The sequence below is a fragment of the Cebus imitator genome, unplaced genomic scaffold, assembly GCF_001604975.1.
Source record: "Cebus imitator isolate Cc_AM_T3 unplaced genomic scaffold, Cebus_imitator-1.0 Scaffold41, whole genome shotgun sequence".
NCBI lineage: Eukaryota > Metazoa > Chordata > Mammalia > Primates > Cebidae > Cebus > Cebus imitator.
Window position 1 is genome coordinate 9,776,211 of NW_016107356.1, and position 16,628 is coordinate 9,792,838.

Sequence of the window (16,628 nt, forward strand, 5' to 3'; positions counted from 1 at the left end):
AAATAGAATTTTATTCCACATCACACAGAGAAAGCCTTTATACCTTGGTGAAAAAGTGAAGGTAGAAACTATTCTAAATGAATTGCCCTTAAAGATCTTCTTCAAGATCTTGCCCATGACATAGCTCGAACCAGAAAAACGTCAATCCTTCTAGCCTTTGGAATCCTGCCCCAAACAGGAGTCATTCCAGGTTTCAGGTTCTGCTTGTCAATTACTTGTATGGAAATAATATTTCTCACACGCTTGAAAACACTTTTGCTCTTTTAAGTAGGAGCAAAATATTATTATTTTGCTCATAATATTATTTATAGAATTAATTTGCACAGCATGCAGTTTTTCAGAAGCAAAACCCAACCTAAATTTCAGGCTGGGCCAAATGATAAGATAGTTTAAATTTGTAGGTTTCATATTAGTTAGGTACATCTGGGATTACAAAAGCATGGAGAAATGCTAATTATTCCTCCTTGGAAAAGAATGCTGTCAGTAGATGGAGTGGGCCGAAATGTCCTCAGAGAGTCTATCTCCCTTTCGGGATACATCTGTTCTCCCCTCCACATTAGGCAGGGAAGAGCAACTCTTACAGCCCTGGACGTGTCTCCAGGATATCCTCAGAGCAACCATAGAACATGCTTCCGAACCTGGGGCAGAAGTCCCCTGGGACACACAAGAAAGCTCTCTAGCAGCCAAACTACAACATAGCTAGGGGAAGATGCAGTTCCCGAAGAGGAGAAACCAGAATTCCAGGGAGAGCTATCTGGAGAAGCAGCCACACAGGGGCTTCAGCCTTCTCTTGAAAGGCACAGCTAAGCTGTGGCAACTTCCCAGAGACTAGTACGATTGCTAGAATTAAAAACGAAGTGCCCAGGGCAATGCCTCATGCCTGTAATCCCAGCACTTTAGGAGGCTGAGGTGGGCGGATCATCTGAATTCAGAAGTGTGAGACCAGCTTGGCCAACATGGTGAAACCCCATCTCTACTAAAAAATTCAAAAGTTATCTGGGTGTGGTGGCGGGCACCTGTAATCCCAGCTACCTGGGAAGCTGAGGCAGGAGAATCACTTGAACCTGGGAGGCAGAGATTGAGGTAAGCAGAGATCACACCACTGCACTCCAGCTTGGGAAACAGAGTGAGACTGTCTCAAAAAACATCTACCCTTTGGACTTTCCCAACCAAAGCTACAGAGCAACGGTTAGGTAGGGCAGGAAAAGAGTGGAGAGTGAATCCGAGGAGCAGGAAACGTAGTGTTCCATTGTACCAAGTGCCTTTTTCCGGTTCTTGCCAAGGCAATTCCCTTCCTGGCCTTCAAGCAAGGTCACCCTGCCTCCCTCTCTGTCCCCAATACTTAAAAAAATGTAGCTTATTATACGATGAGTGATTGCAGCTTCCCAAAGACAAAGTGGGGATGATTTTTGTATACAAATTCTGGATTGACTTCAGAAAAAAAAGAAAAGCAAGAAGAGTGGCTTGTTGAAACCATGCCTTCATTTGAACTGTGTAGTGTCACTGGCTGGCTTCGTATTTCTGAAGGAAGGAGAACGGTCAGATCTCTTTTTTAAGGAGGACATGTTTGACATTGCGGGAGTGATGAGGCTGTCCCTGTGAGGGTTAATGTGTGTTCTCCACATTCAGTGTCAGCCCCTCGTACTTCCTCAGGTGTCATTAAGGGGACAAGGAGGTGGCCAAAGAGGAGACACAACAGGAAGGGGGGGTGAGGACGGATACAGAGCCATGCACACCTCCACCCAGTCCTAACGGAAGGCCCCACCAGATGCCAGGCCAACTGGGAAATGGGGAGGGGACTGAGCAGGCATGGTTCTTCCCAGTAAGCTGAGGTTTGTCAGAGCAGGAGGGAGGAGGAGATTAGCTTCCAGCCACACACCCACAGACTGCGGGCCTCCCGAAGAAAACTGCTTTCTCAAAAGCTCAGTGGGTGTCCCAGGCTCTGCTCCCACTGGGTGGAGTCTCTGGATGACTCCCCAGCTGCTTTGGCCCACAGGAACGGTGGGGAGAAGAGTGGGCGGGTCCACTCCTCCAGGTGCTCTATGGGAGGCTGGAGTAGCTGCCGTGCCTGGGGCTGTAGGTGTGAGTCGGGGATGGGAGGCAGCACTGAGGTCTCAGAGGAGCAGCTAAACTTTGCCTCCACCCCCATGGAGAGGCATCAAGGAGCCAATCGGCTTTCATTTAGGTCCCTCTTGGATTTCTTGGCTTCATAACCTTGAATTAAACTTCAGATTCGTGACTGCTGGATCAGCCGCTTAAAAATATGAGAAATGACCATCTCCTTATTTGACTTACACATATTTCCTTTTAAGTTCCTCCCTCTCCTTCCCGACACAACCAGGGGAATTGCTCTTTTCTGCACCACAGTGAAGAAATGAGAATCAGGGCCCCTGGAATGTCAAGTACATTCCGAATGTTCAAGGAAGAAGAATAGTTAGTCCTGTGGGATCATTGAATTTAAAATGCAACGGTGTGGAGACTTTGCTACTTCCAGCATGAATTTGAAAAAGTACTTATTATAGTTATTATAGTGATGATTTCTTGCAGATACTATGGCGTACTGATCTGTTCTTTCACTGTTGCGTTTTCCTTGGGCAGATCCTGTATCTGCTCAGGCTGAGCACACCCTTTTCTTAGACTGTTGGGGCTGTTCTGTTTTTCTGTCATGTTATTTCCTCATTCTCATCATGAGCAAGAAGCCAAATTATTTGCATATCACTAGGTTTAATTTTAAAGTTATATTTGCTTTGAAAGTTACCCCCTGCTCCTATTCACTAAGAAGAAGATGCTTCTTATTCACCTGCTGGGGTCCCCGTGTGTTCTGGTCATGGTCTTTCTGTTCCGGCAGCTACTTCCTTTTCTCCTCTTGGGATGTGGACTGGTGTAGAACAGTGATCAGCAGAAATATGTATCGATTGGATACAGCCAGATACGGCTGGGGGTGTGGGGAGGAGGAACTGGGAGGTCAGCAACGTGGCCTCCATCACAATGTTTATGAAAACCCTCCCTTCAGGAATGTTTGGTTACACCAAGGGGATGCTTGCTGCTGTTTTTGCGCTTGGCAAGCGATTTCTTCAATATCTAAGGGATGTTTTTCCCTCTCTACTGTTCTACCATTTCAGACCCTGAAAACAATTGGAAATTGAATTGTGCTCTAGCGTTCATTTAGAAAGCAAAGTGTCGTTGAGTGTCAGAGAGATGCTTCAGTGGCCAGGCACTGATGTGAGTGAAGCAATCCTCACTTCAGACTCTGGCTGTAACCAGTTCACCAAATCCAAGTGCAATGGACCTGGCTCTGTGTAGGAGGGCAGACCTCGCTTCCCGCGGCAGCATCACGGACGGTGCTAGTCACCGTGGGGCCACGGTCCTCCTCGTCCCCAACCTTTCTCACATGTCGACTTTCGATGTTTCAATGCAAACATAAACCTTTTGGCGGTTTGGATGGATGTGTACTTACCAAAATCCGATTTCCCATCAGTCCATTAAAAAAAAAAGTGTTTTTATAGTGAGCTTTGAAAATGGGCCAGGCAATGAGAAATGGTCCATGCAGATGCTTGGTCGTACATTATAATGCATTTGCTGGTTGGGGAAAGTGCTTTGAATGTTCTTCCCAAGTAGCTCTGAGCTCAGTAATTGTTTCGCAGAACTTTCAGAAGAAGATAATGTTCAGCATCCAGTTTTTTTCTGGGGTTCTCCATGGATTAGCTAGCACCAGGCTGCCTCCTCGCCAGGAGCTGGGCATTTTTGCTGGCTGCTTTTAGGGTCTTCCTCACCCTTTAGCCATTTCCCTGGATGCAGCGCCCTGGGCTGCTTGCCCCAAAAGCCTGGCCAGTAAGCCACACCTGACTCTTGGTTTGCTCACGAAGGGTGGGGCTTGGGTGAGTTCCCAGTTTGTTCTGTCCCTGCCATTCTGTGCTTTACCCATTTGTTCCTGGTTCACCTGCAGTGAGTCATTTTATCTCTTTGGGTTGCAGCACTGTACGATGATATTGTTTTCAGGCTCCTGTCAAATTCCAACTCTTTATGACTCTGTGGCTGTCTTTTTCCTGGGACAGTGTAGGACATTTGACTTCTTTTGATTTTATTTTCTATAAGCATCAAGGGGATATTGCCTATGAGTCCACAGGAGAAATACGATGATTTTTCTTGGTGGAGGCAGTGGAGGGGACAGTAAGGGCAAAGGATGGAATCTGAATAGGATTCTCACCGGCTGTGAACACAGGATAAGGAGCAGTTATTTTTGTTGAAATAACTATTTCAGTAAAAATGGGAAAATTTAACCTTTTCTCAAGAAAAACTGCATTTCCAACTATCTGACTGTAAAAGGGGAAAACAGGGTTTATTTTCCTGGAACTTTCTGTAGAGTGTGTCCAGTTTTGCAAGGAGGCTGGCACCCCAGTGACTGGCCCCCAGGTGAGCACAGGTGTAGACAACAGTGTTCCACATGACACAGAAACATGAGAGAAGTGGGTGCCTCCCCCTGGCAGCAATTGGCACACATGAAATTAAAGTGTGACTGCGATCTTTCAGGCAGAAGGTAGTCCATGTTCTTTAGAACTTTTATAACCTTTTCACCTGTGGGCCTTGTCAATGTCTCCTGGTGCCAACCAAGCTCTACGGGGAACCTCATGCCAGAGGCTACTGAGATAGATGCTCCTGAGCCCATGACAATGGAACACTGAGTTATAGCTGTTTCTTGAAAAGTCCTCACTTGTCTTTTCTATAAATCCAGCCTATTGTCACCTTAACTGATGGCTGTGTGGAAGAGTTGAACCGTAATTTTGAAATTACAATCCAGACTTGTTTGCAGAAGAAGGAGATCAGGTTTTAGAAGACAAGATGAGCTACCTGCAGATAAGATGTTCACTCTTATTCTATTCACACATCTCAAAGTTGAACAAAACTATAAAATCTTACCAATTACCTATCTGGGCTAGAAACAGCCGATTAGGTCACTCCGGCCATTCACAGCTGGTGAAATATAACTCCCTGTTGTATATTTCCTCAGCTCAGCTTAAAATGACTTTAGCAAAAGGTCAGATGCTACTGCTCCTGGGAGATGTTTTCAATCTCTAATAGGCTGATGTTAGACATTTTTTTCCCTAACATTCCATCTAAATTTGTTTCCCCCATCACTTTCTTGACACCAGCCTCTGTTAATGTTCCCTTGAGCTGCGGCAGGCAAAAATGGGTATTTTATCATTGCTTAAATTTTTGGTTTAGATAGAAATGCTTCTGCTACCTCTGCTGATAATTAGAATGTGTCAAGGAATGCTATTTCATGGTTAGTCCTTTGAAAGGTTTTTCTGTTTAAACTGTTTCCAAACTTGTTAATTTTTGATCCTATTGCCTTGATCCTGGAAAATTTCTTTCTGTCTTTGAAATTTCTTGAAGGGAATAAAAGTGATCCACTTTATTTTTGGTCTGTAAAAGCTTTTTGAATGGGGGTGCTCCCATGGCACCCACGAAGGGCAGGGGCCTTGCTTTCCTGCCAAGGTGCCACATAAAACAGGCCTTGCTAAAATGGTCACATTTAAGCAGGCTGCATCTGAATTCTACCTAGGTATTCATTTACCTGAACCAGTATAAAAAAAAGTCTGGAGCTTCAGAACTTTTCACAAGCCTGGGAAGTACTTCCCGTGCCATTTTTCAGGGTGATTAGGTGTCAGAACACATTATTATTTTAATTTAATATTTTCATGTTTTTTAGAGACAAGGTCTTGCTCTGTCTCCCAGGCTGGAGTGCAGTAGTGCAGTCTTAGCTCACTATAACCCTGAACTCCCAGCTCAAGCAATCCTCCCATTTCAGCCTTCAGAGTAGCTGGGACTCCAGGTATGGGCCACCAGACGAGGTCTCACTATGTTGCTCAGGCTGGTCTCCAACTTCTGGCCTCAAGTCATCCTCCCACCTAGGCCTCTCAAAGTAGGACATTATTACTTGTTGCTTAAAACTATCACCCAAACTCCACTCTTAGTTAATCTTTTTGAGCATAGGTTACTGTATGTAGTTCAGCTACTTAGTCTAGGTGGCCACATAACTTTACTCCTTCTGGGGTATTTAATTTTATTATCTTTTTATAAATATGAGAACCCATCTTCCTGATAAGTAGAAAAAGGTCCAAAGCTTAAAATCACCCATGTTTAAAAAGCTTTTTCCAGGAAATCAGCGAATGCCTGGCCATGAGCTCTTAAGACAGCGCCATTTAAAAAAAAGCAAATAGAAGTGCTGTGTCTTTGTTCCAAACATACCAAGAAAACGGATGTGGGAGATTGTGGCTGTGGATTATGAAACCAGCGATTGTGAAGTTTAACAGCCACAGGGCCAGCAGTTCGTAAAAATCAGCGTACATCTTTGTTTAGACAAAAATACGCATTTACAAACACAGGCATGTTCAGCACGTTTGAAGGGTATTTTAAAACACCTGATGTCAGAGTCATAGACAGTGGTGTCTGTTTCTTTCTGCTGTTTTCTTGCTGTGCATGAAAAATGTAGAGCATGAAACGAAACATAGGACACATGACTGAATGGAGATTCCAAGTTGGGGCCAGCCTTAGCGTTGAGATTTGAACAGTGATGTGTGTGTGTCAGCTCAGCTGCACGGTTGGACCCGGGACGGACGTGGCCTTGGCTTTGCTTCACAGACCTCCTTTTGAGTCGCCAATCAGAGAGTTGTACCCCACGTGAAATTCCATATACAGCAGACCCATCTACCAAATAGTCTTATGCATTTAAGAAAGCTTGTAATCCCTGGAAATATACAAAGGAAAATACCTGTCTGCAGGGGTTAGAAGCTCAGGGTGAAGAGCCAGGGTGGGAAGTGCCCCATGAGATAGCATGACCCAGCAGATGAGCTGACAGCCAGGGCCAAGAAAGATGCAGAAATGTGCATCAGGAAGGACGCCAGATGCCCACACTCACTGTGGGAGAAAGGTATTTAAATCAGACAGCACCAAAGAGAATAAAGCGCTGGAGAAAAGGCCCAGAATACCCCCTTTGAAAGCAGTTTTGGTCCCTTTCTGATGTACATGGAATGATTTTTCAATCCATGCTGCTTTTTGCTTTCCCCATCATTCATGAAGTTCTCAAGGGCTCTTACCAGCCTTTCTCTTCCTTCTGCACCAAATCCTGTAACACACTCCATTTGCCTTGGTGTCTGCCTTTCCTTCCTAAAGTCAAATTCTTTGACCAGGTGCAGTGGCTCACACCTATAATTTTAGCACTTTAGGAGGCTGAGGCAGGTGGATGACCTGAGGAGTTCGAGATTAGCCTGGCCAATGTGGTGAAACCCCCATCTCTACTAAAACACACACACACACACACACACACACACACACACACACACACACACACACACACACACACATTAGCGGGGCATAGTGGCATGTGCCTGTAATCCCAGGTACTCAGGAGGCTGTGGCAGGAGAATCGCTTGAACTCGGGAGGTGGAATTTGCAGTGAACTTAGATCACACCACTGCACTCCAACCCGGGCGACGGAAGGAGACTCCGTCTCAACAACAACAAAAAAGTCAAATTCTTTGTAGAATTATGGGGTGAGGAGTATTAGAAGAAACTCATTCCTCACTTGGGTTCAAGTGAGGTTCTTAAATTAATTAGGCTAATTGATGTTCCTTTGGGACTACTTAAAAATGTCCTGTAATTATGATTGCATTTAACTTTTCTATTTAAAAACTGGGGAACTGTATGAAATTCTCTATGGTGGTGAAATTTTTAGCGTTGAATGCTTTAAAACTGGTATTTGAAATTTTAGAAGCTGGGGCACATGTGAGTCCTAGAAGGCAGTGAGCACCCTCAGGAGAGTCAGTTGATACCTGGTAAAACCAGGGAATGTAAAAGAAAGGAGAAAACTCCATTTGTTCCAAAGCTGTGACAGGAAGAAGCGAATGGACCTAGTGCAGAATGGAGGGAGTGGCCTGAAACCTGACTAGGGAGGTCACCTTCCCTGGAGCAGGACCTGCTCCCATCACTTTCCTGTGTTTCCAGGCACTTGAAAACCTGCAGTTTCAGCAACTGCAAAGGGAAGGGTTTGGAGGGAGAAGCCAGTGTCCCACTAGGAGAAAAAAATAACATGAAGCGGGGAAGCCTCAGAGGGAATGTTGCCAAAGGTAACTGAATATAAAGCAAGTATTTCTGTAAAAAAAAATCTCTGAGGTTTTTAAAGCATTAAATGCTATGAAGAAAAGACGGTCCATTTCAGAAATGGAATGGATGCATGTAAGCAAAAGACAAAGCATGCAGTTCAGGGAAAGAAATTTACCCAGCCAATGCACAGCAAAATGCAGGTGAATTTCCATTATCAACTTGAAATGTTTCTGGATGAATTATACAGATTATAACATATGTGTAGAAGATGAGGTTCATTTAAAAGAAGATAACAGCTGCGTAAACCATAGAGAAGGTTATTTCTCTCTCATATAGAAGGAATCTGGAGGTAGATGGTCAAGGGCAGTTCATGTAGTTTCAAGGAGCATCAAGCGTCTATGTTAGTATTTGGCCATACTTGGCATAAGACTTCCAACTGATGGTTGAATATGGCTGTGTGAGCACCAGCCATTGCACCCCTTTGCAGCTATTTCAGCCAACAGAAAACAGGTGTGAACAGAGGGAAAAAAATGGGCAAGGGGTCTCTGTTAACTTTTTTAAGATTTCTTTTTTCCCACTTACATGACATTGACCAAATCCTGGTTGCAGGGACACATCCAACAGTAAGGAGGCCGGAAACTGTTTCCTGGATAACCATGGGCTCAGCCTCAGATCAGGGGTTTTATAACTACGAAGAAAGGGACAAACAAGGCAATGAACAGACTCAGCCACAACACCTTTCTGCTCCTGGAGTTTCTTGGGTACTTGCAAGCTGGTTAGCTAGCACAGAGGGGTCATCTGAATTGTCGGATGACTAATTTGTCTTCTATCTCTTCAATTAGCCTGAAGAGATTTTTTTTCTATTTTTCCTTGTCAGAGTGTGAAGAAGGGCAAACCGTGGCTTTTCTGTGGTTTGCTGTTAGGGCAGCTAGCTGCTGATTCCTGGGAAGGAATTTCAATTCTCCCCATGTGCTCAGAGAGGAAGGAAGTGTTTGGTATGCTGTTCTCACCCCCAAAAGAATTCTCATTTGCCCACTTTCCTTCAAGTTATTCTCCAATAAATGTTAAAGTACTTTCTGTGCAAATAAACTAAAATCTTGCAATCTGATCCCTGAAAGTACAAGATTAACCCTTTTCTTTATGTAACATTTCTCTCCTCTGCCCTCAGTGTAACTGGTTATGGCTATAGGAGGTGGTGGTGCAGACAGCAGAATCTACTCCTACTGGATTTGGAAGAAAGGGCTTTTTTTTACAGGGTGTCAGCACCTTTAAGAATTTCTGGCTTGGTGAATTTTCCTCTCTCCCTTTATTTTGAAACTATGTATGCCTTAGTTCAACCATTGTGGAAGACAGTGTGGTAATTCCTCAAAGATCTAGAAGCTGAAGTATCATTTGACCCAGCAATCCCATTATTGGGTATATACCCAAAGGGATGTGAATCATTCTGTTATAAAGACACATGTGTGCATATGTTCATTGGAAAACTATTAACAATAGCAAAGACATAGAATCAACCCAAATGCCCATCAGTGATAGACTGGATAAAGAGAATGTGGTACATATACACCATGAAATACTATGAAGCTCTAAAAAGGAATGAGGTATCCTTTGCAGGGACATGGATGGAGATGGAAGCTGTTATCCTCAGCAAACTAACACAGGCACAGAAAATGAAACACTGCCTGTTCTCACTTATAAGTGGGAGCTGAATCATGAGAACACATGAACGCGTGGGGAGAACAACACACACTGGGGCTTGTTGGGAGAGAGAGCATCAGGAAGAATACCTAACAGCTGCTGGGCTTAATACCTAGGTGATGGGTTGATCTGTGAAGCAAATCACCTTGGCACACGTTTACCTATGTAACAAACCTGCACATCCTGCTCATGTACCCCAGAACTTAAAAGTGGAAGAAAAAAAATTTCTGGAAGGCAGAGAGCTCAGCCTAGATGACGTCCAGACAGGAACAATTCATATGGAAGATATTTAGCGACATGATAGATCTTTCTAGCAGATGCTTGACTGCTCCTAAGATTGCCTGGCAATGGACAGTAGGATGTCCCCACAGAAGTGCAGAGAAACCCAGTGCCTCTGCCTCAGGGCTTGCCAGAAGGTGGAATCTTCCTGTGGCTGGCTGCCCCCTGGAGCTTCCTTCTGCTTCTCAGATCCTTGTAGTGCACCTGCCTGGCCAGCCCTAACCTGCACGGTGGCAGACTTCCACCCCTGAGACATCTGAAAATGATTTTTTCAGCATCTCAGCCTCATGGTAGGTAGACAGAGAAGCTGGAAGGAAGGCCCATTGGGCAAGCCAGGCTGCCAGCTGCCATCTTGGGCAAGGCATCCCTGCATTGGGATGGCCCTCTACTCCTTACAAACGGTGTCCCTACATGTGCTCTCCAGACAAAATCAAGCCTGGGCAAGGATTTGAACCTCAGGAAGGCAAATCTGACCACAGTCAAGAGTCATGACTTGAATTCAAGCTGCCCCTAGTCAAGCTGTTTCTCATCATACCTCACTGATGGTCTTAATTTTTTTCTTGAAAATGTAGGCATTTCGCTAGTGGTTCTGTGTTGAATTGTGTACTACCTCCCTATCCAATTCAAGTGTTGAAGCCCTAATCTCGATGACGTCAGAATGTGACCTTATTTGGAGATAGGGTCTTTATCGAGGTAATTAAATTGAAATGAGGTCATTAGGTTGGGCCCTCATCCAGTCTGGCTGTTGTCCTTATAAGAAGAAGAGAGGAGGGCACAGACACACACAAAGGGATATTCACGTGAGGACACAGGGAAAAGCTGTCTGCAAGCCAGGAGAGAGGTCTTAGGAGGAACCAGCTGTGCCAACACCTTAATCTTGGACTCCAGCCTCCTGGATGTGAGAGCATAAATTTCTGTTACTTAAGTGACCCCCTGTGTGATACTTTGTCATGACAGCCTAAGCAATTGATAACAAATAGGAATGAATTTTGCCTTTCCAACAGAAAAATGAGTATTTCTTCAGCGATGCCCATGCCTTCTTTTTTTTGTGCCCTTCCTCACTTAATGAATTTGGAGGAAGATCTGATCTCATTAACGCTCATTCTTTGCAATCGATATCCATGGATTTGTGCTCACTTGATTATCCAGTGCCACAGTCGGGCATTTTATGTAAGCCAGGGTGACTCTGGATGGAAGCCGGAGAAACAGATTAATTGGAAATAGATGACCGAGAAGAGCTCAGAATAAATTCTTACTTTTGGCTACCGAATTAAGTGTTGCATTAATCAGAATTGATTTGAACAATCGAAGACTGTGGGTTTAAGAATACTTCTATTTTAGGACAAAAGAGAATTACTCGCTCTTGGAAAAAGCTTTAAGTGCCACAGAAGGCACTAACTTGGTAAATGGAAAGCTAGAAGAAATGGGAATTGTGTTTTTATTTGATCTGGGGAATACAATAGATGTAGAAAGTCCGCTTGCTTGGGACTGCGAATGCCTGAACTTGCTCATTAATCTCCGCCTCTTAGCACAGACCTGGAAAATTGCAATTCTCCGCACCAGCAGCCCCTGTTCAATAAATATGGAGCCAGCGGGCAGGAGCGAGAAGTGGCTCTGGGCTGCGGGGCTGGCTTGTTGGAATCCCACACTCCCCAAGCAACTCAGGAAGTCAGGCAGAAGGACACAGTGGCTCTCTGCATGCTTTGTTCCCAGCTTTTTAAAGAGCTTATTGTCTTTTTATAAATTGGCATTTCATAAAGTGTGACTGCTGTATGCCAGCATTATTAGGTACTACGGGTGTAAATTTAGTTTTATAATTTTTTTCCTCTGGTGGAATTGACCTTTTCGCCAATTCTGAGTATATCTTGATCTGATGTGAAGTGTCAAGGATAAAATTCCAATCCTTACTTGCTTTGTTGCCTGTGTCTTTGGCTTTCCCTGCCTCAAGGGCAAGGGTTTGGGTCATTAAAAAGGAACCCCCACTCCCTCTTCTTGGCCAAGTAGTGTGAGGGAGGGGGTCCCAGCTAAGAGGGCCCTAGCAGCACAGGGACCCACATCAATTAGCTTAATTATATCAAGGGCAACACGGCTGACAGATACTAATTCTTCCAAAGTTAATATAGTACTTTGAAAGAAGGTAGGACATTCTAAGAACCTTGGCACTAAAATACCCCAATTGCAAGGTATACTTAAGTTAAATGACTGTTATTTCTTTATGGTGTGCTAAAAGTGAGGTCCTTTTGTAGTACGCTGTGTGCTGTGACTCCTAATGAAGGCAAACTCATACTTGGGACTATTATATCCCAATTTACTGCTCGGGCACAAATTTCTGATCTACAGGATTAGGCATTAGGAAGTCATTCATTTCTATCAAATCAGTCTTAAAATATGGAGAGTGATAAATATGTATATTAAAGCATTTATCCGTTTGTGTGGTGTCATTCGTTTCTATCCAATCAATCTTAAAATATGGAGTGATAAATATGTAAATCAAAGCATTTACCTGTTTGTGTGACATGTATGAGTGTGTGTGTGGTGTGATGTGTGTGGTGTGCATGGTTTGTGTGTGTGTCTGTGGTGTGTATGTATGTGTAGTGTGATGTGTGTAATGTGTATTTGTGTGTATGTGTGGCATGTGTTTGTGTGTATAGTGTGATATGTGTGTGATATGTTTATATGTGTTGTGTGTGTAGTGTGGTATGTTTGTGTGGTGCGTATGAGTGTGTGTGGTGAGGTGTGTTTGTGTATGAGTATGTGTGTGGAGCGAGGTGTGTGTATGTAGGTATAATGTGTGGTGTGTGTGTTTTGTGTGTGGGGTGTATTTGAAGTGTGATGTGTGTAGTGTAGGTGTAGGTTTGTGTGTGGTGTGTGTGTAGGGTATATTTGTGTGTGTGGTCTGTGTGATGTGGTCTGTGTGTGTGATGTTTGTGTGTGTGTGGTGTGTGTAGTGTAGTATGTGTTTGCGTGTGTTTCATGTATGATATGGTGTGATGTGTGTGGTGTGTTTGTATGATATGATATGTGTGTTTGGTGTGGTGTAAGTATGTGTGGTGTGATGTGTGTGTGTGTGTGATGTGTTTGTGTGTTTGGTGTGTGATGTGCATTTGTGGGTGGTATGTGTATGGTGTGTGTGTTTAGGGTGTATTTGTATGTGTGTGGTGTGTGATGTTTGTGGTCTCTGTGTGGGATGTTTGTGTATGTGTGCTGTCTGTGGTGTAATGTGTGTTTGCATGTGTTTGATATGTGATGTAGTGTGATGTGTGTGGTATGTGTTTGTGTGTGGTATGTGTGTGATGTATTATGCATGTGATATGATATGTGTGTTTGGTGCATTGTGTTTGTGGGATATGTGTGTTTGGTGTGAGTGTGTGTGGTGTATGTGTGCAGTGTGTGGTATGTTTGTGCATGTGGGATGATACGTGTGTTTGATGTGGTGTGTGTGGTGTGTTTATGTGAGTGTGTGTGGTGTGTGACTGTATGATGGGTGTGAGTGTGTGGGTCTGTGGCATGTGTGTGGCATGTTGTATGTGTGTGTGTGTGTCAGTGTGTTAAAACTAAAAGCTGCTGCTCATGACTAATTGCTGATTCCTCTAAAGACCTTACCAGGATGGTGCTAGCAATGACGTCTCATCTTCCCCAACTGGGAAACACAGATTTGAGAGGTTCCTTTCCCAAGTTTAGGGGTTAATATATTTGTGAATTATGCTGTGTTTCAAACTTTTTATTCTTGCTGGGACTGTTGAGGGATCCCTGAATATAGCTCTGTCATGCCCTAGGTGACTTTTTGTGTCTGTTAATTTCCAAGGAATATATGTTAATTATTTGAGGCCTGCCGCTTAGATGGTGAATGCACAGATGAAGACCATTTTTTCCGGAAGTGCTATTTCCCACCATCTGTGAAGAGCCCTGGCTGCTGCCCCTGTCCTGGTTGGCCTCACTGTGGGGCTGTGCCCCTCCCAGGATGGCTCCTCGGCAGAGGCCCCACCTGACAACCTTGCCTCACTCTCTCCAGTGGCCTGCTTTGCTCTTTGAATCTCTGAAATTCTGTTCCTTATTTGTATTTACCTTTCCATTTGTTTTCCTGGGGAGGGATGGGACTAAGTTTGTTCTCTGCTCTCTCCCAGCCCCCAGGACAGGGATGACTGTCCCAGACCACTTGCAGAATGTATGAATTTGGTATAGTTCCTCCAGACTGCCTGGTAAACCAGCAGATTTTGCAAGCTGGCCGACTGTATTACATTAATCAAAACTTAGACTTGGATCATCCAAGAGATGATTTTCCCCCAGAGCTGTATTAACTGGCCCATAAAGAAGTCTGTCAATTTGGTTTACATCTAAGGAGATCAAGTAGCACACCACCACAGAAGGAGAACAAGATTTGGAGCAAGATCTGGATCCCAAGTCAGGCTTGGCTAGTCTTCACGAGGTGATCTTAGGCGAGGCCCTTCTAGAATGGGGATGACGAATGTTTCCTGCAGCTCTCATAAACAACTACGTAAGTCCCAACTACAGATGACAGAAGTCTGTTCTCTAGATAAAACAGAGAATCATAGAGATTCTCTATAATGCAAAGCTACTTCAAAACCTTCGAAGCACCCAAATTAGGTCAGGTGCTGTTACAGGCTGAATTGTGTTGTCTCCCCACCCAAATTAATATGTGGAAGCTCTGACCTCCAGTACCCCAGAGTGTCACTGCATCCAGAGATGCTTAAAGAGATGGTTAATTGATTCATGTTAAATTAATGTTGTCACGTGGTGAGGACACAGCAAGAAGGTGGCCATCTTGAAGCCATGGAGAGAGGCCCCAGGAGAAACCACACCTGCCAACACCTTGATCTCCAACTTCTGGCCTCCAGAACTGTGAGAAAATAAATTCCTGTTGGTGAAGCCACCTAGTCTGTGGTATTTTGTTACGGCAGCCTGAGCATACTAACACTCTACTCAGCAAGAATCTGCTGATGGACCATGGGACTGACGTGAGAACCTCTGCTCTAGCACCAAACTCTGTGTTATCAGCATAGATAAATAAATGCAAGTGGAATTTTAGTTTACCAAAGCATTCTTCTGTTCTTTGCATTTTTATGACAATACCAGAGACTTAAAAAAAAATAGAGATGGGAACTCACTATGTTGCCCAGGCTGGTCTCAAACTCTTGGGCTCAGATGACCCTCTTGCCTCGGCCTCCCAAAGTGCTGGCATTACAGGTGTGAGCCGCCATGCCTGGCCCAGAGACTTGTAATATTCATTTGGGATTGTCTTCAAGTGGTAGTGTAATAGTTCCTTACTTTTATATTTATGATTCTCTATTTTACATTTGCCCATCAAATGATCTGTAAAAGAAAGTACACTTGAATATATGAGGGAGGATCTATTTAATGCTCAATAAAGAGTGGTTTTTTATTACCATTCCATCTTTAAGAAGGACTACCTGAGCTTTCTCTGATGACATAATAAAACACATAATTGCAGAGGCCACTTTCTCTCTCAGTTTCTGTGGGGAAAAGGCAGTATTTCAGGAAAGCAGCATAAGAAATGTCTATACTAGTGCGAAGTTTAAACTTGAATGGGACTCTTTTGCTTCCCAGTGGAGTTCGTGGCAGAATTGAATCAGGGGACGTTCCAAGCCTCAGGGAGCATCGTTTCTTCATTATTCTAGGGCCATTGGCAGAGCTCTGTGTCGGGTCCTGGTGGTTTAATGAGGTTTCTGTTCAGAGGGAAAAGCCTCATTGCTTGGAGCCATTTTGCAGTGACACTCTTTGTTGAGAAAGGGCAATGTGACGGGTAGACAGGTAATGGACAGGTAGCTAGATAATGTAGCCGTTCACGTAACTGCCCAGCCTGATAGATTTTGATGGTCACTTCCTTTGAGGTGAGATCTTATAGATGATGGATGTGGAGGAGCTGGGTGAAGTCTGAAGGGCTTGTGAGGGATAATGGCCCCCCAGGCACACAGGATGTTGAAGTCATGGGGCCGTTTTTTTGAGCCCTAATGATCAATAAGTCGGGTTTCCCTTTGCCCTCTAATGGAGTTGGAATTGCAATCCTCTTACATCAAATCTGCTAATTGGCATGAATATCCTCTTGAGTGTTCTGTGGTCAGCTTGAGAATTTCAGCATGTCTATGCAGAGTGGGAAAAGGTGGAATTCCAGGACCCGGTGCAAATGCAGGTAATAACAACTGTGAAGTCCTGGATGGTTACAAGGTGATTTGGTGAAATACTTGTTACAAGGAAAAGCTGGCCAGGTGCGATGGCTCACACCTATAATCCCAGCACTTTGGGAGGCAGAGGTGTGTGGATCACAAGTTCAGGAGATCGAGACCAATCTGACCAACATAGTGAAACTCCATCTCTACTAAAAATACAAAAAATTAGCTGGGTGTGGTGGTGTGTGCCTGTAGTTCCAGCTACTCAGGAGGCTGAGGCAGGAGAATCACGTGAACTTGGGAAGCGGAGGTTGCAGTGAGCCGAGATCATGCCACTGCACTCCTGCCCGGGGTGACAGTGTGAGACTCCACCTCAAACAAGCAAGCAAGCAAACAAAAAAC

At 44.2% G+C, this 16,628-nt stretch overlaps 1 protein-coding gene across 2 annotated transcripts in view; it reads left to right on the plus strand.

The window, feature by feature from the left end:
• The window catches only part of PCP4 (Purkinje cell protein 4), a 61,548-nt gene that overhangs the window by 38,588 nt on the left and 6,332 nt on the right, over window positions 1–16,628 (plus strand). Inside the window, exon 3 of one of the 2 annotated variants that reach the window (XM_017526277.2) lies at window positions 10,280–10,370. The exons of the other annotated variant lie outside the window; for it this stretch is intronic. Coding sequence (XP_017381766.1) covers window positions 10,280–10,370 — 91 coding nt within the window. The remainder of the gene's footprint in view (window positions 1–10,279; window positions 10,371–16,628) is intronic. 2 annotated transcript variants of the gene reach the window in all.